This window comes from Thalassophryne amazonica, unplaced genomic scaffold, assembly GCF_902500255.1.
Source record: "Thalassophryne amazonica unplaced genomic scaffold, fThaAma1.1, whole genome shotgun sequence".
NCBI lineage: Eukaryota > Metazoa > Chordata > Actinopteri > Batrachoidiformes > Batrachoididae > Thalassophryne > Thalassophryne amazonica.
In genome coordinates, this window is record NW_022986261.1 from 68,351 (window position 1) to 90,499 (window position 22,149).

At 43.9% G+C, this 22,149-nt stretch overlaps 1 protein-coding gene across 2 annotated transcripts in view; it reads left to right on the forward strand.

Annotated features, from left to right (window-relative positions):
- The window catches only part of LOC117505881 (guanine nucleotide-binding protein subunit alpha-13), a 47,313-nt gene extending 35,679 nt beyond the window's left edge, over positions 1–11,634 (forward strand). Inside the window, exons 3-4 of one of the 2 annotated variants that reach the window (XM_034165416.1) lie at positions 7,738–7,938; positions 10,531–10,902. In XM_034165416.1, coding sequence (XP_034021307.1) covers positions 7,738–7,938; positions 10,531–10,902 — 573 coding nt within the window. Of the gene's footprint in view, positions 1–7,737; positions 7,939–10,530 lie in introns of both variants that reach the window. The other variant, XM_034165415.1, reaches the window with a different exon arrangement.
- The last annotated feature ends 10,515 nt before the right edge of the window (positions 11,635–22,149 follow it).

Sequence of the window (22,149 nt, forward strand, 5' to 3'; positions counted from 1 at the left end):
AGTTGTTGTTCTGTAGCACTTCCCTCTGCAGTTGTGGGCACCTGTAGGGCTCTGTGGTGAAGAGTCCTGATCACCCCAAGCTTGTGTTCAAGGGGGTAGTTTGAGCCAAAGAGCAGATATTGGGTGTTCCATCTCAACGGCGCCAAGAGTGTTTTAAACTGTGCAATACACAGTTCAAAACATGGGACCAACTATGTAGCCTGCTCTGAGACTGCTGTCCGTCTGCCTTCAGACCCCATCTCGACAGTTCTCAACTGTGGGTGGATGTCATTCTGATGTCATTCTGCCTCAATCGGCCTATTTGTAATGGGGGTCTTACCAATGCCATCAGTGTGTTTTGCATTTAAAAGGTTGCGAAGATCTTGAGCGAGTTCTTTGCTTTTACCCATCATGAGATGTTTCTTGTGACACCTAGGTAATGAGACCTTTTTATGGGCCACCAATTTGAACTAAACCATCTGATATTAATTTGCACTGACAAGGGTCAGGACTGCTTCCTAATTACTGGCCAATTTCGACTGGTGTCTTGGCTTTCCATGTCTTTTTGCACCTTCCTTTCTTCAAGCATTCAATCAATCAATCAATCAGTTTTATTTATATAGCGCCAAATCACAACAAACAGTTGCCCCAAGGCGCTTTATATTGTAAGGCAAGGCCATACAATAATTACGTAAAAACCCCAACGGTCAAAACGACCCCCTGTGAGCAAGCACTTGGCGACAGTGGGAAGGAAAAACTCCCTTTTAACAGGAAGAAACCTCCAGCAGAACCAGGCTCAGGGAGGGGCAGTCTTCTGCTGGGACTGGTTGGGGCTGAGGGAGAGAACCAGGAAAAAGACATGCTGTGGAGGGGAGCAGAGATCAATCACTAATGATTAAATGCAGAGTGGTGCATACAGAGCAAAAAGAGAAAGAAACACTCAGTGCATCATGGGAACCCCCCAGCAGTCTAAGTCTATAGCAGCATAACTAAGGGATGGTTCAGGGTCACCTGATCCAGCCCTAACTATAAGCTTTAGCAAAAAGGAAAGTTTTAAGTCTAATCTTAAAAGTAGAGAGGGTGTCTGTCTCCCTGATCCGAATTGGGAGCTGGTTCCACAGGAGAGGAGCCTGAAAGCTGAAGGCTCTGCCTCCCATTCTACTCTTACAAACCCTAGGAACTACAAGTAAGCCTGCAGTCTGAGAGCGAAGCGCTCTATTGGGGTGATATGGTACTATGAGGTCCCTAAGATAAGATGGGACCTGATTATTCAAAACCTTATAAGTAAGAAGCAGAATTTTAAATTCTATTCTAGAATTAACAGGAAGCCAATGAAGAGAGGCCAATATGGGTGAGATATGCTCTCTCCTTCTAGTCCCCATTAGTACTCTAGCTGCAGCATTTTGAATTAACTGAAGGCTTTTCAGGGAACTTTTAGGACAACCTGATAATAATGAATTACAATAGTCCAGCCTAGAGGAAATAAATGCATGAATTAGTTTTTCAGTATCACTCTGAGACAAGCAAACAAAAAAGCAGTCCTACATATTTGTTTAATATGCACATTGAATGACATATCCTGATCAAAAATGACTCCAAGATTTCTCACAGTATTACTAGAGGTCAGGGTAATGCCATCCAGAGTAAGGATCTGGTTAGACACCATGTTTCTAAGATTTGTGGGGCCAAGTACAATAACTTCAGTTTTATCTGAGTTTAAAAGCAGGAAATTAGAGGTCATCCATGTCTTTATGTCTGTAAGACAATCCTGCAGTTTAGCTAATTGGTGTGTGTCCTCTGGCTTCATGGATAGATAAAGCTGGGTATCATCTGCGTAACAATGAAAATTTAAGCAATGCCGTCTAATAATACTGCCTAAGGGAAGCATGTATAAAGTGAATAAAATTGGTCCTAGCACAGAACCTTGTGGAACTCCATAATTAACCTTAGTCTGTGAAGAAGATTCCCCATTTACATGAACAAATTGTAATCTATTAGATAAATATGATTCAAACCACCGCAGCGCAGTGCCTTTAATACCTATGGCATGCTCTAATCTCTGTAATAAAATTTTATGGTCAACAGTATCAAAAGCAGCACTGAGGTCTAACAGAACAAGCACAGAGATGAGTCCACTGTCTGAGGCCATAAGAAGATCATTTGTAACCTTCACTAATGCTGTTTCTGTACTATGATGAATTCTAAAACCTGACTGAAACTCTTCAAATAGACCATTCCTCTGCAGATGATCAGTTAGCTGTTTTACAACTACCCTTTCAAGAATTTTTGAGAGAAAAGGAAGGTTGGAGATTGGCCTATAATTAGCTAAGATAGCTGGGTCAAGTGATGGCTTTTTAAGTAATGGTTTAATTACTGCCACCTTAAAAACCTGTGGTACATAGCCAACTAATAAAGATAGATTGATCATATTTAAGATCGAAGCATTAAATAATGGTAGGGCTTCCTTGAGCAGCCTGGTAGGAATGGGGTCTAACAGACATGTTGATGGTTTGGATGAAGTAACTAATGAAAATAACTCAGACAGAACAATCGGAGAGAAAGAGTCTAACCAAATACCGGCATCACTGAAAGCAGCCAAAGATAACGATACGTCTTTGGGATGGTTATGAGTAATTTTTTCTCTAATAGTTAAAATTTTATTAGCAAAGAAAGTCATGAAGTCATTACTAGTTAAAGTTAAAGGAATACTCGGCTCAATAGAGCTCTGACTCTTTGTCAGCCTGGCTACAGTGCTGAAAAGAAACCTGGGGTTGTTCTTATTTTCTTCAATTAGTGATGAGTAGTAAGATGTCCTAGCTTTACGGAGGGCTTTTTTATAGAGCAACAGACTCTTTTTCCAGGCTAAGTGAAGATCTTCTAAATTAGTGAGACGCCATTTCCTCTCCAACTTACGGGTTATCTGCTTTAAGCTGCGAGTTTGTGAGTTATACCACAGAGTCAGGCACTTCTGATTTAAAGCTCTCTTTTTCAGAGGAGCTACAGCATCCAAAGTTGTCTTCAATGAGGATGTAAAACTATTGACGAGATACTCTATCTCACTTACAGAGTTTAGGTAGCTACTCTGCACTGTGTTGGTATATGGCATTAGAGAACATAAAGAAGGAATCATATCCTTAAACCTAGTTACAGCGCTTTCTGAAAGACGTCTAGTGTAATGAAACTTATTCCCCACTGCTGGGTAGTTCATCAGAGTAAATGTAAATGTTATTAAGAAATGATCAGACAGAAGGGAGTTTTCAGGGAATACTGTTAAGTCTTCAATTTCCATACCATAAGTCAGAACAAGATCTAAGATATGATTAAAGTGGTGGGTGGACTCATTTACTTTTTGAGCAAAGCCATTTGAGTCTAATAATAGATTAAATGCAGTGTTGAGGCTGTCATTCTCAGCATCTGTGTGGATGTTAAAATCGCCCACTATAATTATCTGAGCTAAGCACTAAGTCAGTCAAAAGGTCTGAAAATTCACAGAGGAACTCACAGTAACGACCAGGTGGACGATAGATAATAACAAATAAAACTGGTTTTTGGGACTTCCAATTTGGATGGACAAGACTAAGAGTCAAGCTTTCAAATGAATTAAAGCTCTGTCTGGGTTTTTGATTAATTAATAAGCTGGAATGGAAGATTGCTGCTAATCCTCCCCCTCGGCCCGTGCTACGAGCATTCTGGCAGTTAGTGTGACTCGGGGGTGTTGACTCATTTAAACTAACATATTCATCCTGCTGTAACCAGGTTTCTGTAAGGCAGAATAAATCAATATGTTGATCAATTATTATATCATTTACTAACAGGGACTTAGAAGAGAGAGACCTAATGTTTAATAGACCACATTTAACTGTTTTAGTCTGTGGTGCAGTTGAAGGTGCTATATTATTTTTTCTTTTTGAATTTTTATGCTTAAATAGATTTTTATTTTATTTTATTCAATACTTTTATCCTGTCATTTCACATTACACATCATTTATGGACATCTATTTTTTGATTTCTCTGTAAGTGTGGATAACATGGCTTGTTACTAACATCTGATAAAAATTTAATGTCAAATGCACCTTTAAAAGTATATTTCGTTGTACCTTCTGTATAATGACAATAAAAAGCATTCTATTCTGTTCTATTCTATATCTCCTGAGAAAAATGGTGATGTGTTCAATACTTATTTTACGTGCTGTATATCACAGAGGGTATCACTTTAACCTTTTTTTCATGATGTGTGGTGTTGGTGTGAAAATTACTTCATTGCTGTTCACATGCAATAATCGCATGGTTTTCAACCTTTTTATTAATGACACTACCGTCAGGTGGGCTGCAGGTGTTATTGTGGAAGAGTTTTAACAGCACAAATGGACTGTGCAAATGCAGAGGAAGCATAAACATAAGAGGAAAACCACTCGTCTGTGGTGCTAAATATATTCCAGGATGGAGTAGGTGGGGATCACTGGTTTATTTATTGGTGGAGGGGGGGCACTGTCCAACTGTTGTTAGGTGAATAGGTGGTAAAATCTGTTGAGTAGATGTCAGAGTCCGAAGTGTGAAGCGCTTAATTCTGCTAACCCTGGTTCTCAGGAACACCAAGTGGTTTTCCACAAGCTCATGAGCTCATTCTGAGGTCTGCTAGCTCTCAGGTCTCAGGTCTGTTGGTACTTGATTTGCTGCTCATCTGAATGAGATCATCACCTTATGGCAGACCACAGTCTGTGGGCTGAAGTCATATCTCACAAACCATCAACAGTTTAACAATTGCATCTCCTCTGGTGCTCCTTTGTCTCAAGGTGTCCCCGGGGTTCAGTGCTTGATCCACTACTGTTTATCCTGTACATGGTTCCCATTTGCAACATAATTTCCACAGCTCTGCTGATGACATCCAGGTGATCTGCATCTCCACCAAATGCTTCAGCACTACAGCTCACTTAAAGTGTAGGTGACACGATATGTAATGTTTTTGGAATATTTAAGACGAAAAGTAAACAACAGTTTGAAATTTATCCTTTCCTGGCGCACAGTTACTGAAGACATAAATATTTGGCTTTTGAACTGCGTGCCACTAAAAACCAGGAACCTCCTGGCTGGTCCTGACATTGGAGAAGAAGGAGGAAGTGGAATCACCTCCGGAACCATTATCTTACAGTTTTTTAAATTGCTAAAACACATTTCACAAAACTCTCCCCCATTTTCTCAATACGCTGAACACAACACACTTTTCTAAAGCTACACACACAAAAACACACCTTCTCTTTTCAAAACACAAACTGTCACACCAAAACAGCTAGTTTTATTAAATGTGTTTAGAGAACTGGTCATTTGGTTTAGAGAATTGGGTTTTGTGTTTTAGCAATTTAAAAAAACTGTAATAGCCCAATTAATTTATGAATTTTACAGGCTACTGAAAGCCCTGTTTCCACCAAATGGTTTAGGTCAGAGGTGCACCGTGTTTTCAGTGTCAGAACGGTAAATTTTGGAACACTTATATATTGACGAGCGCGTGTGCATGGTGTCGTGTGGATTTTCCACTCCACACAGAGGCAAAACTGAGTATTTTCAGATTATTTTATTTTATTGTTTTATGGGATAATTTCATTGCGTGCAGACTGAGACGTTATAAGCAGATGAGGAACTGGGAGTCTTTCAACTTAGCAGCGCAAAGAGGCTCGTTAACAACAGAGACTCGATCCATCAGCCACCATAATGGATTACAGCCAGCGCTGTAATCTGGCACCAAATTCCCGTGTGACAAATGGACTTTTCTTCAACCAGGACAGAAGGAATTAAATTATTTTCAGATGTCGTTTGTAAGGGGTGGATATGATTTCATCAGACTGAAGATGATGTCACTGAAACGGACAAGAGAAAGAAACACTCAGTGCATCATGGGAACCCCCCAGCAGTCTAAGTCTATAGCAGCATAACTAAGGGATGGTTCAGGGTCACCTGATCCAGCCCTAACTATAAGCTTTAGCAAAAAGGAAAGTTTTAAGCCTAATCTTAAAAGTGGAGAGGGTGTCTGTCTCCCTGATCCGAATTGGGAGCTGGTTCCACAGGAGAGGAGCCTGAAAGCTGAAGGCTCTGCCTCCCATTCTACTCTTACAAACCCTAGGAACTACAAGTAAGCCTGCAGTCTGAGAGCGAAGCGCTCTATTGGGGTGATATGGTACTAAGAGGTCCCTAAGATAAGATGGGACCTGATTATTCAAAACCTTATAAGTAAGAAGAAGAATTTTAAATTCTATTCTAGAATTAACAGGAAGCCAATGAAGAGAGGCCAATATGGGTGAGATATGCACTACTGTCTTGGAGACTTCCCCTTCACTCTTGCTGATATTCTTCGGTCACAAATCACTCCTGCCACCTTTCTCCACCCACCCACTCCACCCTGCCTGCACTCTCTTCTTCACCTCTCTACCACACTCTCCGTTACTTTGAACAGTTGACCCCAAATATTTAAACTAATCTACTTTCACCACTTCTACTCCTTGTAACTGCACTTTTCCATTGGGCTCCCTCTCATTCACACACATGTACTCAGTCTTGCTTCTACTGACTTTCATTCCCCTTCTCTCCAAAGCATATCTCCACCTGTCCAGACTAGACTCAACTTGTTCTCTACTCTCACTACAGATCACAGTGTCATCTGCAAACATAATAGTCCATGGGGACTCCTGTCTGATCTCATCTGTCAACCTGTCCATCACCACTGCAAACAAGAAAGGACTCAGAGCTGATCCTTGGTGTAATCCCACCTCCACCTTGAATGAGTCTGTCATTCCGACTCACCGCTGTCACACTATTCTTGTACATGTCCTGCACTACGCTAACATACTTCTCTGCCACTCCAGACTTCCTCATACAATACCACAGCTCTTCTCTTGGCACCCTATCATAAGCTTTTTCTAAGTCCACAAACACACAATGTAACTCTTTCTGGCCTTCTCTGTACTTCTCCAACAGTATTCTCAGAGCAAACATTACATCTGTAGTGCTCTTTCTCAGCATGAAACCATATTGCTGCTCATAGATCTTCACCTGTTTTCTAAGCCTAGCTTCTACTACTCTTTCCCATAACTTCATGCTGTGGCTGATCAGCTTTATGCCTCTGTAGTTACTGCAGCTCTGCACATCACCCTTGTTCTTCAAAATAGGAACCAGCACACTTAGTCTCCACTTCTCAGGCATCCTCTCACTTTCCAAGATTTTATTAAACAATCTAGTTAGAAACTCTACTGCCATCTCTTCTAGACATTTCCATGCCTCCACTGGAATGTCATCTGGACCAACTGCCTTTCCACTCTTCATCCTCTTCATAGCAGCCCTCACTTCTTCCTTACTAATCTCTTGTACTTCCTGATTTACTCTCAACACATCATCCAGCCTTTTCTCTCGCTCATTTTCTTTATTCATCAGCTCCTCAAAATATTCCCTCCACCTTCTCAGCACACACTTCTCAGTCTTGTCTTCACCCATAAAGCCCTTCATAACTGGGCTTCCTCTTACTTCATAGACCACCTTTATTTCCACAGCCTTTCTGGAGAAAGGGAGGAAAAGGGGATCAGATGAGGCAGCAGAAGAAACCCCAGAGGACTTTTTGTGTTGGGAGACTTCACTGTATAACTTATTTTGTTTGAGCCAATAAATCTTTTTTATTAATACAAATGATGATGGATTAATGTGGTCAGGAGGAAAACATCACCACAAATCTGATTCTTTGGGCCCCTGACCTCCTTGCTGTCTGCTTCTTCCCAGGACTACGTCCCCAGCCAGCAGGACATTCTCCTGGCAAGAAAGCCAACCAAAGGTATCCACGAATATGACTTTGAGATCAAGAACGTACCCTTCAAGATGGTGGACGTGGGTGGGCAGCGCTCTGAACGGCGCCGCTGGTTTGAATGTTTTGACTCTGTCACATCCATCCTCTTCCTCGTGTCTTCTTCAGAATATGACCAGGTGAGTCAAAGAGAGTAGAGAGAGAGCGAGAGAGAGAGACAGAGTGTGTGTGTGTGTGTGTGTGCGCGCGCGCGCGTATACAGTGGTCCCTCGCTATAACGCGGTTCACCTTTCACGGCCTCGCAGTTTCACGGATTTTTTTTTGTGCAATTTTGCATGCTTTTTTTTTTTTTACAGGAATCAAATCAATTTTATTTATATAGCGCCAAATCACAACAAACAGTTGCTCCAAGGCGCTTTATATTGTAAGGCAAAAGCCATACAATAATTCCAGAAAAACCCCAACGGTCAAAACGACCCCCTATGAGCAAGCACTTGGTGACAGTGGGAAGGAAAAACTCCCTTTTAACAGGAAGAAACCTCCAGCAGAACCAGGCTCAAGGAGGGGCAGTCTTCTGCTGGGACTGGTTGGGGCTGAGGGAGAGAACCAGGAAAAAGACGTGCTGTGGAGGGGAGCAGAGATCAATCACTAATGATTAAATGCAGAGTGGTGCATACAGAGCAAAAAGAGAAAGAAACACTCAATGCATCATGGGAACCCCCCAGCAGTCTAAGTCTATAGCAGCATAACTAAGGGATGGTTCAGGGTCACCTGATCCAGCCCTAACTACAACCCCTGGCAAAAATGATGGAATCACCGGCCTCGGAGGATGTTCATTCAGTTGTTTAATTTTGTAGAAAAAAAGGAATAAATTATGGAATCATGAAAAACAAAAGAACGCTCCAACACATCACTAGTATTTTGTTGCACCACCTCTGGCTTTTATAACAGCTTGCAGTCTCTGAGGCATGGACTTAATGAGTGACAAACAGTACTCTTCATCAGTCTGGCTCCAACTTTCTCTGATTGCTGTTGCCAGATCAGCTTTGCAGGTTGGAGCCTTGTCATGGACCATTTTCTTCAACTTCCACCAAAGATTTTCAATTGGATTAAGATCCGGACTATTTGCAGGCCATGACATTGACCCTATGTGTCTTTTTGCAAGGAATGTTTTCACAGTTTTTGCTCTATGGCAAGATGCATTATCATCTTGAAAAATGATTTCATCATCCCCAAACATCCTTTCAATTGATGGGATAAGAAGTGTCCAAAATATCACATTATATCACAGCATTGCGTGATGATTTACCCTCTTTTAAGAGTTTGATAATCCTCTCCTTTGTTTCAATTGACATCTCTCGTGTTGGAGCCATGATTCATGTCAGTCCACTTGGTGCAACAGCTCTCCAAGGTGTGATCACTCCTTTTTAGATGCAGATTAACCAGCAGATCTGATTTGATGCAGGTGTTAGTTTTGGGGATGAAAATTTACAGGGTGATTCCATAATTTATTCCTCAGAATTGAGTGAGTCCATATTTTTTTCCCTTTGCTTGGTCTAAAAAAGTAACCGTTACTGACTGCCACAATTTTTTTTCTTGATTTCTTATAGTGTTTCTTAAAGCCAGAAAGTTGTCATTTGAAATGACTTTAGTTTTGTGTCATGTCTGTGATCTGCTTTTTTTCTACAAAATTAAACAACTGAATGAACATCCTCCGAGGCCAGTGATTCCATAATTTTTGCCAGGGGTTGTAGTATTTGTTAAATCAGGGTCGAGCCAGATAAGCAGTGGTTTTCCTAGAGCCCTGTTTACATGAAAGGAAAATGTGAATAAATGAATTCAGTACTGTTCAATATAAGCAATATTTGTATTTTTTAAAAAATTGCAAAAGCCAAAGAAAAGAAAGATGAATGCAGGCAGGAACTGGGATTGTCCCAGGGAAATAGACTGAAAATCCAGACATCTGTACATAAGGTGGCCAAGAATTTGAAAAGAAAGAGTAATAGCGCCAAAGCTCCAGCCAAAACTAAGAAAACTCACAAGTGAGTGCAGGTTTAACACGTTTATGCATTAATGTGCCATAAATACTTCTATTGTTCCATCTGAACTGTTATTGAGAAGTATTATTTTTGAGTTCTTTGAATTGTCATTTCCTTTACTTTGTACTTTTCTGAGCTGCAGTGTATGTTTGTGTGAAAAGACTCTTCTCTGGGTTGGAAAAATTGACTCGACTCAACAAAAGTTAGAATTTTTTTTAGGGTTTTTTTTTTTTTTTTTTTTGGTGAGTAAGTAGACCTGGAAATGCACCAGAATGCATCTGAGGTTTAAATTTTTTTCTAGGGGAGAACCCCCCAGACCCCCCACACCGGTGGCTTCAGGCCTTTGGCCCTTGCCAAAAAGTTTCAGTTTTTTTTCCATGGCCCACTTTCATCACTGTAAATATCACCTTCTCATTTTCTGACAGCGCACAGTGGGTGGTATCTCAGCGTGTGTTTGAAACCTTCACGTCACAGTGGAGCAGACGCAGCTAAGATGGACCTGTGCCTGAGGACGAACGGCCTTGTGTTTTTGTGTGCACGCTCACTTTTGTGCGTGAATGGACCACTGCAGTGCATGGACGTGCATGCTGGTATTCACCCTGAAATAATTCAGTGACACAGGAAGTTGCCACTCGTCTTCGAGGTGCGGCAGCAGAGTTGAAAGTCTTGCTGTTTTTGTAGAAATCATTGCTTTGGCTGTTGACACACACTCACAGAAACTTCCTGTTCCAGGTGCTGATGGAGGACCGGCAGACCAACCGCCTGAGTGAATCGCTGAACATCTTTGAGACCATCGTCAATAACCGCGTGTTCAGTAATGTGTCGATCATCCTGTTCCTCAACAAAACAGACCTGCTGGAGGAGAAAGTGAAGCAGGTGTCCATCAGAGACTACTTTCCTCAGTTCTCCGGAGAGCCAACCAGCCTGGCAGACGTTCAGCATTTCCTGGTGGAATGTTTCCGTAAAAAGCGCCGCGAGCAGCAGCAGAAGCCGCTCTACCACCACTTCACCACGGCCATTAACACCGAGAACATCCGGCTGGTGTTCCGCGACGTCAAAGACACCATCTTACATGACAACCTGAAGCAGCTGATGTTGCAGTGACGCCACTGACCAGCAGGCGGCACCATGCCACTGGAGACAGTCTCTGTGACCTTTGACCTTTGAAAGCAGCACTACTGTGGTCTTCCTGAGCTGGATCACCGTGACTCACAGAGCCCCTCCCAGCTAAACCACTGACCCTGCCGAGGCCACCAACTCTGGATTTCTCTGCTGTTCTGCATGGATTGAGGGTGGGGCTTATCTGCGCGGAGGGCGCTGTCGGTGCCAGGTGCTTGTTTCCATGTCAGTCCTTCTGCTCGCCACCAACACTCGCTGATTATGTCATTGAGCTGGTGTGGTGACTTCCTTTGACAAGAGTGGAGCAGGAAGTCCAAAGGCAACTTCACCCTAGTTTTGAAACATTTGACCCTTTTTGTTTGTTTATTTTCCTGTTCCATTAGATTTAATCTACTCAGTGTAACGGTGCCATTTGTACAGTTTGTTTTGTTGGCGTTTACACACAGCCAACTTCTGACTGCTGATGGATTCTGCTATGGCCAGCCAGGGGGCATGGGTAGGGCTAACGGTAGCACACTGTGTCTCACGGCACATTTGTGAGCCACGCCTACTGTCCCGACACACGAATGGCGTAACCCCACCCCTGCAACCATTGTGTGATACCCGGGTTAACACATTAATGTTTTGTTCTTATTTATCTTTTTGTTGTTTCGAGTTGAAACACATCCGTCACTAACAAATAATCTGTGCATTAAAAATGACATCTGTCTGCCTCCAGGAATGTTTTGTGGACAGACAGAACCGCTGAATGCCCCGCACCCTGGCATGGTACAAGGGGAAACAGGTAAACAAAGTGGTACAATGGGAAACAGGTAAACAAAGTGGTACAACGGGAAAGAGATGAAGTGGTACAACAATAAAGATAAAGTGATATGTAGTAACTGAGTCAGAAGCAATAGAGACGGTTTCTTCCCGTAGTAGTTGACCATAAACCATCTCCTTGGGGGTGATCTGTAGGCCAAGCACGACCCAAGGGAGCCTGTCCAGCTATCTGCTGTCTGTTAATCCAGCGTGTAGAGTGGCTTTCATGAAACAATGGAAGTGCTCACACAGTCTATTGGCCTGGGGATGATACGCCGCAGTCCGGTGGAGCGACACACCCAGGCTGTCTGTGATTGCGTTCCATAAATCGGACGTGAACTGTGAGCCTCTGTCCAAAGAGAGGTCTGATGGTGTTACGGCTGGACCCGAAATGAGTGATGGACCACAAAGGGGAAGCTGTATGGCAAAAGAATAAGATTTATTGTACAAAGAATTTGCAAATCTGCAGGGGAATTTGGAGATGCAGGAGACCTTGGCAGTCAGAGGGTAGCTGTAGAGCCAGGGAGCCGCAACCTGCTGCAACCAGGAGCCGGACTGGAGCAAATCACGGAGAATGGAGAGGTGAGCAGTTTGATGGGGATGAGCCAGGTGGCCGCCTGCGGCACTGTCGAGGAGGGTTACTGTGGAGGAGAGGCAGAGGAAGGTAAGTGCATGCTGGACATGCAAATTGGAGAAATGCTCACACAAATACTCCTGCGCGTGGAAGCGCGGATCAAAATACAAATATGGCAGCGTGAGAGCTCCCACAAAATAGTGTCAGAATGCATAGAAAACTCTAACAAGTTAGAGGGGCCAGTTGCCGCTTTGAGCCAACTGAGCTTCTGGAATCTGTGGGATGGATGAACCAGAGCTTAAGTGCAGGTGAGATGATGAGGTGGCTCGATCAGCTCTGTGGCTCACCACCTGGGGACAGAAAGAGGGAAACCAGAGGCAGAAACAGAGACAAAGACAGCCCACAACACAACAGATGTGGTGCCAAAATGGGTGACCCATGTACGATGAACACCTGAGCCATGTCCACCATTGTTGCAGATGTCAACGGTATGCCTCCGGCCGCCGGCTGGTTCTGTCCACCATGGTGAGGAGGTATGTGGAACCTGAGTGGGCGGGGGAGTTGTCCCACAAGGTCCACATTAACATGGTCAAACCTCCGTTCCAGTATGGGGAAGTGAGTCAGGGGGGCTTTGACAAGTCTGAACCTGGGAGTGCTGGCAGCCACCACAAGAGGTCGCCCTGGCTGTAACGTCATTTTGAGCCCATGACAAGCGAACTTTGCTGCTACCAGCCTTTGTCACGGTTTCCTCCCCGGGTGGGAAAGGCCATGCACTGCGTCAGACACGTTTGCTTGCATGTGGTGGCAATGACTGACAGTCACTGACAGCCACCCTCACCAAAGATGATGTCCGTCCATTGTACAGAAGTCCAGTAATCCATTGGCCACTGGCCTGATCTGCTGTCATGAGGGTGTAGTCCAGGTCAATCAATCAATCAGTCAATTTTATTTATATAGCGCCAAATCACAACAAACAGTTGCCTCAAGGCGCTGGGTCAAGGTGGACGGTGGTCATGAAGGCTTAGGAGAGGCAGTCTGCGATGGAGTTAGTCTTGCTGGTGACATGCTAGACGTTTGTAGTGTACTCTGAGATGTAGGCGAGCTGGCGTTGCTGGCGGGCGGACTAGGGTTCCGAGACTTTCGCAATGGCAAAAGTCTGGTTTGTGGTGGACGAAAGCTGTAAACCGCCACCCCTCTAGTAGCGGGCAGAAGTGTCAGACAGTAAGCTACAGGGCGAGCAGCTCCCAGTTGAACGTGCTATATTTGCACACGTTCAGGTAATTGTCGACTGAAGGACGCAAGTGGCTGCCATGCCCCGTTTACCCACTGCTCGTGTACTGCGGCCATCGCATAGTCTGATGCATCCATGGTGATGAATATGGGGGTGTCTGGTGATGGTTGGACTACCCCCATCGTGGAAGTCAGGGCTGTCTTGGTGTCGGAAAATGCAGTGTCTCTCTGTTGACCAGTCCACCATGTGTTTGGGACTAGTCCACTGCGTGTTTGGAAGCTTTCTCCTTCAGTGCCTTCTGTGCTGCAGTCATGTGACCTGCAGGGGCTGCACCGTGGGTGGTTATGGGAGATTCAGCACCGCCTCCACCTTAGACAGGAGGGGCATGGCTCCGTCTTTAGTGACTCTGTGCCCCAGAAATTCAATGATGGTCAGCCCAAACTGGCACATTATGCGCTCGGTGATTCGACCATGCAGGCTGAGGCATTCAAAAATTTCCGCAGGTGGGACAACTGCTTTGTTTGGGAGGAGCTGGCCACCAGGATGTCGTCCAGGTAGACAAACAGGAATCCAGGTAGTGTAATCCTTGAGGTGCTGGAAGGACTGGGTGGCGTTTTTGAGTCTGAAAGGCATTCTCAGGAACTCAAACAATCCAAATGGGGTGATCACTGCCATTTTGGGGACGTCTCATGCATGGACCGGCCCTTGATGTTAACCACGGACAAGGCCCGCCTTGGAGAAGATGACCGTGCCCACCAGGTGCGCTGAAAAGTCCTGGATATGGGGTAGCGGTCCAGCATCGTTGAAGTAGTTGTAATCGCCACATGGGCGCCTCCCGCCACTGTGTTTGGGTACCATATGGAGGGGTGATGCCCATGGGTTATCAGAGTGGCAGATGATACCGAGGAGTTCCATGCTGTCAAACTCCTCTTTCACGTTGCTGAGCTTGGCTGGGGCAGTGCATCTCGCTTGGGCGTACACCGGTAGGCCCATGGTGCTGATGTGGTGCTCCACCTGTGCTTGGCAGCGGAGGCAGAGAATGTCTGTTGTGTGAGTGCGGGGAATTTACAGAGCAGCTGGTGGAACACATCCACCTGCGACAACAGGAGGAGGTAGTGGCATTGATCAGTCGGTGGTTTTTGACATCCGCTAACAGTTCATATGCACAGAGAAAGTTCACGCACAGGCGGGGGATGGTGAGCTTAGTGGTGATGAAGTCCCAGCTGAAGCTCTGTCCCCCGAAGCACAAGTCGACGTGCCAGGTGCCGTGTGTGTGCATGGGGCTGCCATTGGCGGATGCAAGGGGTGGGCCCACACCAGCCACTAAGATGTCCAATTTTGAAGTGGGTAGGATGCTCCATTGCACGCTGGTGTTGGACGAGAACTGTTGGAAGGAGATTGTGTGTTGGATGGCAGCCTTGGTCCAGTCTCAAGGCTACTACAGAACGCTGGCCCTGCTGTTTGTCTTGTGCTTGAAGGTGCATGGTGAGCGGCAGCGTCTGGCTTTGGCTCAGAACGTAGTGTGATAGAAACAGAAGCCAGTTTGAGAACTCTGTCCGGGTGGAAGAGGTAATGTCACCATTAGTGCTGCTCTCCTCGGACGCAGTGCTGGTGTGTGGACTGGGACCACCGCGGCTGTGTAGGCTAGGGCGAGTGCCATGGCTGTCCTGCCGTGGTGTTGGCCAGCCAGGAAGAATTTGCCCGCCTCTGTCTGTGATGGTGGTGTTGGCCAGAGCTGGACTCACCTGGGGAGGGAGTTGCTGCAGGAATAGGTAGGTGAACAGGAAATCTGGCCTGTGTTCCACCAGGAGCTGTTGCATTCTGTCTAGTCCCCACATGCAGAGAGAAGTGTCTGCTAGCACTTTCAGCATCGGACCGTTCAAAAGTTTTAAGGAGGTGAACCTTGATGGCTGCATATTTGTTTGCTGCCGGGGACGGGCATGACCATCCTCGTTGCAATGGAGCTGCCAAAGGCAGAGACAACGTAATATTTCGTGTCATCCACAGTGATCTCCCTCAGTGTGAACTGCGTCTCGATTTGGGCAAACCAGGCTGCAGCAGATGACTCCCAAAACTGGGGGGGCTTCAATGATACCGCATTCATCGTTGCGTTTGCTGTCATGATGATGCTGGGCTGTCTTTCAAAAACATGAAAAAACCAAAGTCGGCGTCACCAGTGTAGAAACTGAGCCAAAAGCAATAAAGAAAAACTGTTTCTACATCCAAAGTTTATTTCACAGAAAAGTAAAAAACACTTTCAATTTTCCAGGCAAACAACTTAAGCCCTGGGTCCCATCAAATAATGAGGGATGAATAATGAGCCATGCAGCATGTTTTTTTTTTTTTTTTGGCTATGAGAGGGTTTATTCAACTGTCGTGGGAGAGTAGTGGCTCTGAGTGGCTCTTAGAGGCATTATCTTCAGTTAAGGCTCATCTCTGAGCGTGCTGCTAATTTCAATATGTTTGAAATTTAGCAACTACAGTATGGGGCAGTTTGTGTACGAGTTACTGCGACGAATGACGTGGATTTCAGAGGCATGTGCGTGATGAGAACGAGGCTGCTAAAAGCCCATTCTCCCAGTGCCTGGCAGCTACGCAGGACCTGATAGGCTATTTTTGGAGTGACTGACCTCTTGTCCACACAATTTCACCTGCTCTGTGCACCAGACGCTGTATATAAAATAATTATTTTGTAGCGGATTATAATAATTTTCTGCCAAACCTTGGATGCTGAAAACACCTCTAATCACTTCTGGAATCACAGAAGACTGTTTCATCTAGATGCTTTTTTCCTCTCTTTCCTGCTCCATGAGGAAACAAGTGTGGGAGTGGTGGGAGGGGCGGAGGTTAGGACCAAACTTGTGCTTTCGTGCACTGATGTTGTGTTACATGGCACTGCGTGGCTTAGCATGGCTGATACGAGCCATTCGAGGCTCTAATGACCAGTTGGTCGTGGTTCACTAGAGCAGGGGTGGCCAAGTTCCGTCCTCGAGAGCCACCTTCCTGACACTCTTAGTTGGCTCCCTGCTCCAACACACCTGAATCCAATGAAAGACTCGTTACCAGACTTTTAATGAGCCTTTCATTGGATTCAGGTGTGTTGGAGCAGGGAGACAACTAAGAGTGTCACAAAGGTGGCTCTCGAGGACCGAACTTGGCCACCCCTGCGCTAGAGGCTGCTACGTGGCACATGCGGGGTACAGAGAGGCACATAGAGGTGCATTAGTAGTGGTTACATGATAGAACGAAACGTGGGTCATTCTTAGAATAATCACTACACACCCATGTGTGGCTCATTATTCATGGCTCATTATTCAGTGGGACCGAGGCTTTATATTCCATTTGGCCCGACTTGTAACCCGCAGGGGGCTTAACAGTTGAACATAAGGCCGGCCCACCCGAATACACAAACAGCAGCTGCAGATGGTTGTCTGTGCTGATCACAATGCGGTGAGTGATTAAAGATTTGCATACACATCCGTGAAACCTCTTTGTGACAATCAACAGAACACTGCTGTTACCGGGAAAGCAGATGTGCATCGTGACTCATTAACATTCAAGGTGAGAAGCACAGTGTAACCTTGAGTAGTGGGCAGTGAGGTGTGAACCAGTGGCGGCTGGTGCTAAAAAATTTAGCAGGGCATACCTTTGCTTCCGTTGAGCATCAGGTAGGCATCCAAGGTGCTGCTGAGGATGTCTTCAGGAAATGTGCTGTGGTACTGTTTGAACCTGTCTCCTTGCAAAAAAGTGGCACTGATGAGATGGTTTGTGAAGGAGAATCGTTCCCTCGTGTGTCCTAATACGGTGTCTCAGACCTACAGAGAGAAGAATAAAAAAAACTGAGTAAAGAGTAGAGCAGCTTTTAGTACCACTACCAAAACAACAACTTTAAGCTTCTCCCATAAAGTAAAGCTTAATTTTGCCAGTTCCACCTTTTTAAAAATATTTCTTGTATCAACTGAACAGTGTCCTATACGTGATCTCTCATGGATCCAGATTCTAAGCACAAATATAAATCTTATCTACAATTACAATGATGCTTTAAACCTGAAGATAAACCTATGCAAAAAAAAATTACAAACATACACCACAAGAGGGCAGGCAGCTCACACCAGCCAACCCCTTGTGACAACAAAAATGGAGGCTGTCAGCCTGAGAATACTGATTTCTTTCTTCAGTATAATCTCACCTCTTCTGTGATCCTCTGATGGTTCTTTGGATTGAGGTCCTGATGTCACAGCGAAGTCCACTAAGCCATGGAAAATCCCACAAAACGAATATACAGGAAATGTCATTGGTGTACAGGGCAGGAGGGTCTCCAGCACAGTTATAACACCCATCTCTGGATGGAACGGCACCTTAAACAGAGAGAAAAAAAAAAAGAATCAGGCATCAGAAAGACAAGAAATACAGTATAATTTGTCAGCATTAAACAACAAGAAAAACAGGAAATACTAAAGTGATCACCGGCCACGAGCTCTAAGCTTCACTAAAAGACCCAGAATTTAGATAAAGTTGAGGCCGTGGCCCGCTCCTTTTACTAATAAAATTAATTAAAAGAGTAAAAAACATAGAACTATACTATGCCAGTATGCTAGCCATACGAAAGGGAAAATAAGTGCGTCTTAAGTCTGGACTTGAAAGTCTCCACAGAATCTGACTGTTTTATTGATGCAAAAAAATGAGGTGGGCTTCATAGATAATTGGCAAAGCTTCTGGGGAAAACCTGGTCTCGTTAGGAGAGACGGCATCCATCCCACTTTGGATGGAGCAGCTCTCATTTCTAGAAATCTGGCCAGTTTTATTAAATCTTCCAAATCGTGACTATCCAGGGTTGGGACCAGGAAGCAGAGTTGTAGTCTTACATACCTCTCTGCAGCTTCTCTCCGCCTGCCATCCCCTCATTACCCCATCCCCGTAGAGACGGTGCCTGCTCCCAGACCACCAATAACCAGTAAAAATCTATTTAAGCATAAAAATTCAAAAAGAAAAAATAACATAGCACCTTCAACTGTACCACAGATTAAAACAGTTAAATGTGGTCTATTAAACATTAGGTCTCTCTCTTCTAAGTCCCTGTTAGTAAATGATATAATAATTGATCAACATATTGATTTATTCTGCCTTACAGAAACCTGGTTACAGCAGGATGAATATGTTAGTTTAAATGAGTCAACACCCCCGAGTCACACTAACTGCCAGAATGCTCGTAGCACGGGCCAAGGCGGAGGATTAGCAGCAATCTTCCATTCTAGCTTATTAATTAATCAAAAACCCAGACAGAGCTTTAATTCATTTGAAAGCTTGACTCTTAGTCTTGTCCATCCAAATTGGAAGTCCCAAAAAACAGTTTTATTTGTTGTTATCTATCGTCCTCCTGGTCATTACTGTGAGTTTCTCTGTGAATTTTCGGACCTTTTGTCTGACTTAGTGCTTAGCTCAGATAAGATAATTATAGTGGGCGATTTTAACATCCACACAGATGCTGAGAATGACAGTCTCAACACTGCATTTAATCTATTGTTAGACTCGATTGGCTTTGCTCAAAATGTAAATGGGTCCACCCACTACTTTAATCATACCTTAGAACTTGTTCTGACTTATGGTATGGAAATTGAAGACTTAACAGTATTCCCTGAAAACCCCCTTCTGTCTGATCATTTCTTAATAACATTTACATTTACTCTGATGGACTACCCAGCAGTGGGGAATAAGTTTCATTACAGTAGAAGTCTTTCAGAAAGTGCTGTAACTAGGTTTAAGGATATGATTCCTTTATGTCCTCCAATGCCATATACCAACGCAGGGCAGAGTAGCTACCTAAACTCTGTGAGTGAGATAGAGTATCTCGTCAATAGTTTTACATCCTCATTGAGGACAACTTTGGATGCTGTAGCTCCTCTGAAAAAGAGAGCCTTAAATCAGAAGTGCCTGACTCTGTGGTATAACTCACAAACTCGCAGCTTAAAGCAGATAACCCGTAAGTTGGAGAGGAAATGGCGTCTCACTAATTTAGAAGATCTTCACTTAGCCTGGAAAAAGAGTCTGTTGCTCTATAAAAAAAGCCCTCCGTAAAGCTAGGACATCTTACTACTCATCACTTATTGAAGAAAATAAGAACAACCCCAGGTTTCTTTTCAGCACTGTAGCCAGGCTGACAAAGAGTGAGAGCTCTATTGAGCTGAGTATTCCTTTAACTTTAACTAGTAATGACTTCATGACTTTCTTTGCTAATAAAATTTTAACTATTAGAGAAAAAATTACTCATAACCATCCCAAAGATGTATCGTTATCTTTGGCTGCTTTCAGTGATGCCAGTTAGACTTTCTCTCCGATTGTTCTGTCTGTTATTTTCATTAGTTACTTCCTCCAAACCATCAACATGTCTATTAGACCCCATTCCTACCAGGCTGCTCAAGGAAGCCCTACCATTAATTAATGCTTCGATCTTAAATATGATCAATCTATCTTTATTAGTTGGCTATGTACCACAGGGTTTTAAGGTGGCAGTAATTAAACCATTACTTAAAAAGCCATCACTTGACCCAGCTATCTTAGCTAATTATATGCCAATCTCCAACCTTCCTTTTCTCTCAAAAATTCTTGAAAGGGTAGTTGTAAAACAGCTAACTGATCATCTGCAGAGGAATGGTCTATTTGAAGAGTTTCAGTCAGGTTTTAGAATTCATCATAGTACAGAAACAGCATTAGTGAAGGTTACAAATGATCTTATGGCCTCAGGCAGTGGACTCATCTCTGTGCTTGTCCTGTTAGACCTCAGTGCTTCTTTTGATACTGTTGACCATAAAATTTTATTACAGAGATTAGAGCATGCCATAGGTATTAAAGGCACTGCGCTGCGGTGGTTTGAATCATATTTATCATATCATATCTGGCAAAAATTATGGAATCACCGGCCTCGGAGGATGTTCATTCAGTTGTTTAATTTTGTAGAAAAAAAGCAGATCACAGACATGACACAAAACTAAACTCATTTCAAATGGCAACTTTCTGGCTTTAAGAAACACTATAAGAAATCAGGAAAAAAAATTGTGGCAGTCAGTAACGGTTACTTTTTTAGACCAAGCAGAGGAAAAAAATATAGAATCGTTCAATTCTGAGGAAAAAATTATGGAATCATGAAAAACAAAAGAACGCTCCAACACATCACTAGTATTTTGTTGCACCACCTCTGGCTTTTATAACAGCTTGCAGTCTCTGAGGCATGGACTTAATGAGTGACAAACGGTACTCTTCATCAATCTGGCGCCAACTTTCTCTGATTGCTGTTGCTAGATCAGCTTTGCAGGTTGGAGCCTTGTCATGGACCATTTTCTTCAACTTCCACCAAAGATTTTCAATTGGATTAAGATCTGGACTATTTGCAGGCCATGACATTGACCCTATGTGTCTTTTTGCAAGGAATGTTTTCACAGTTTTTGCTCTATGGCAAGATGCATTATCATCTTGAAAAATGATTTCTTCATCCCCAAATATCCTTTCAATTGATGGGATAAGAAAAGTGTCCAAAATATCAATGTAAACTTGTGCATTTATTGATGATGTAATGACAGCCATCTCCCCAGTGCCTTTACCTGACATGCAGCCCCATATCATCAATGACTGTGGAAATTTACATGTTCTCTTCAGGCAGTCATCTTTATAAATCTCATTGGAACGGCACCAAACAAAAGTTCCAGCATCATCACCTTGCCCAATGCAGATTTGAGATTCATCACTGAATATGACTTTCATCCAATCAATCAATCAATCAATTTTTTTTTTATATAGCGCCAAATCACAACAAACAGTTGCCCCAAGGCGCTTTATATTGTAAGGCAAGGCCATACAATAATGATGTAAAACCCCAACGGTCAAAACGACCCCCTGTGAGCAAGCACTTGGCTACAGTGGGAAGGAAAAACTCCCTTTTAACAGGAAGAAACCTCCAGCAGAGCCAGGCTCAGGGAGGGGCAGTCTTCTGCTGGGACTGGTTGGGGCTGAGGGAGAGAACCAGGAAAAAGACATGCTGTGGAGGGGAGCAGAGATCGATCACTAATGATTAAATGCAGAGTGGTGCATACAGAGCAAAAAGAGAAAGAAACAGTGCATCATGGGAACCCCCCAGCAGTCTACGTCTATAGCAGCATAACTAAGGGATGGTTCAGGGTCACCTGATCCAGCCCTAACTATAAGCTTTAGCAAAAAGGAAAGTTTTAAGCCTAATCTTAAAAGTAGAGAGGGTGTCTGTCTCCCTGATCTGAATTGGGAGCTGGTTCCACAGGAGAGGAGCCTGAAAGCTGAAGGCTCTGCCTCCCATTCTACTCTTACAAACCCTAGGAACTACAAGTAAGCCTGCAGTCTGAGAGCGAAGCGCTCTATTGGGGTGATATGGTACTACGAGGTCCCTAAGATAAGATGGGACCTGATTATTCAAAACCTTATAAGTAAGAAGAAGAATTTTAAATTCTATTCTAGAATTAACAGGAAGCCAATGAAGAGAGGCCAATATGGGTGAGATATGCTCTCTCCTTCTAGTCCCCGTCAGCACTCTAGCTGCAGCATTTTGAATTAACTGAAGGCTTTTTAGGGAACTTTTAGGACAACCTGATAATAATGAATTACA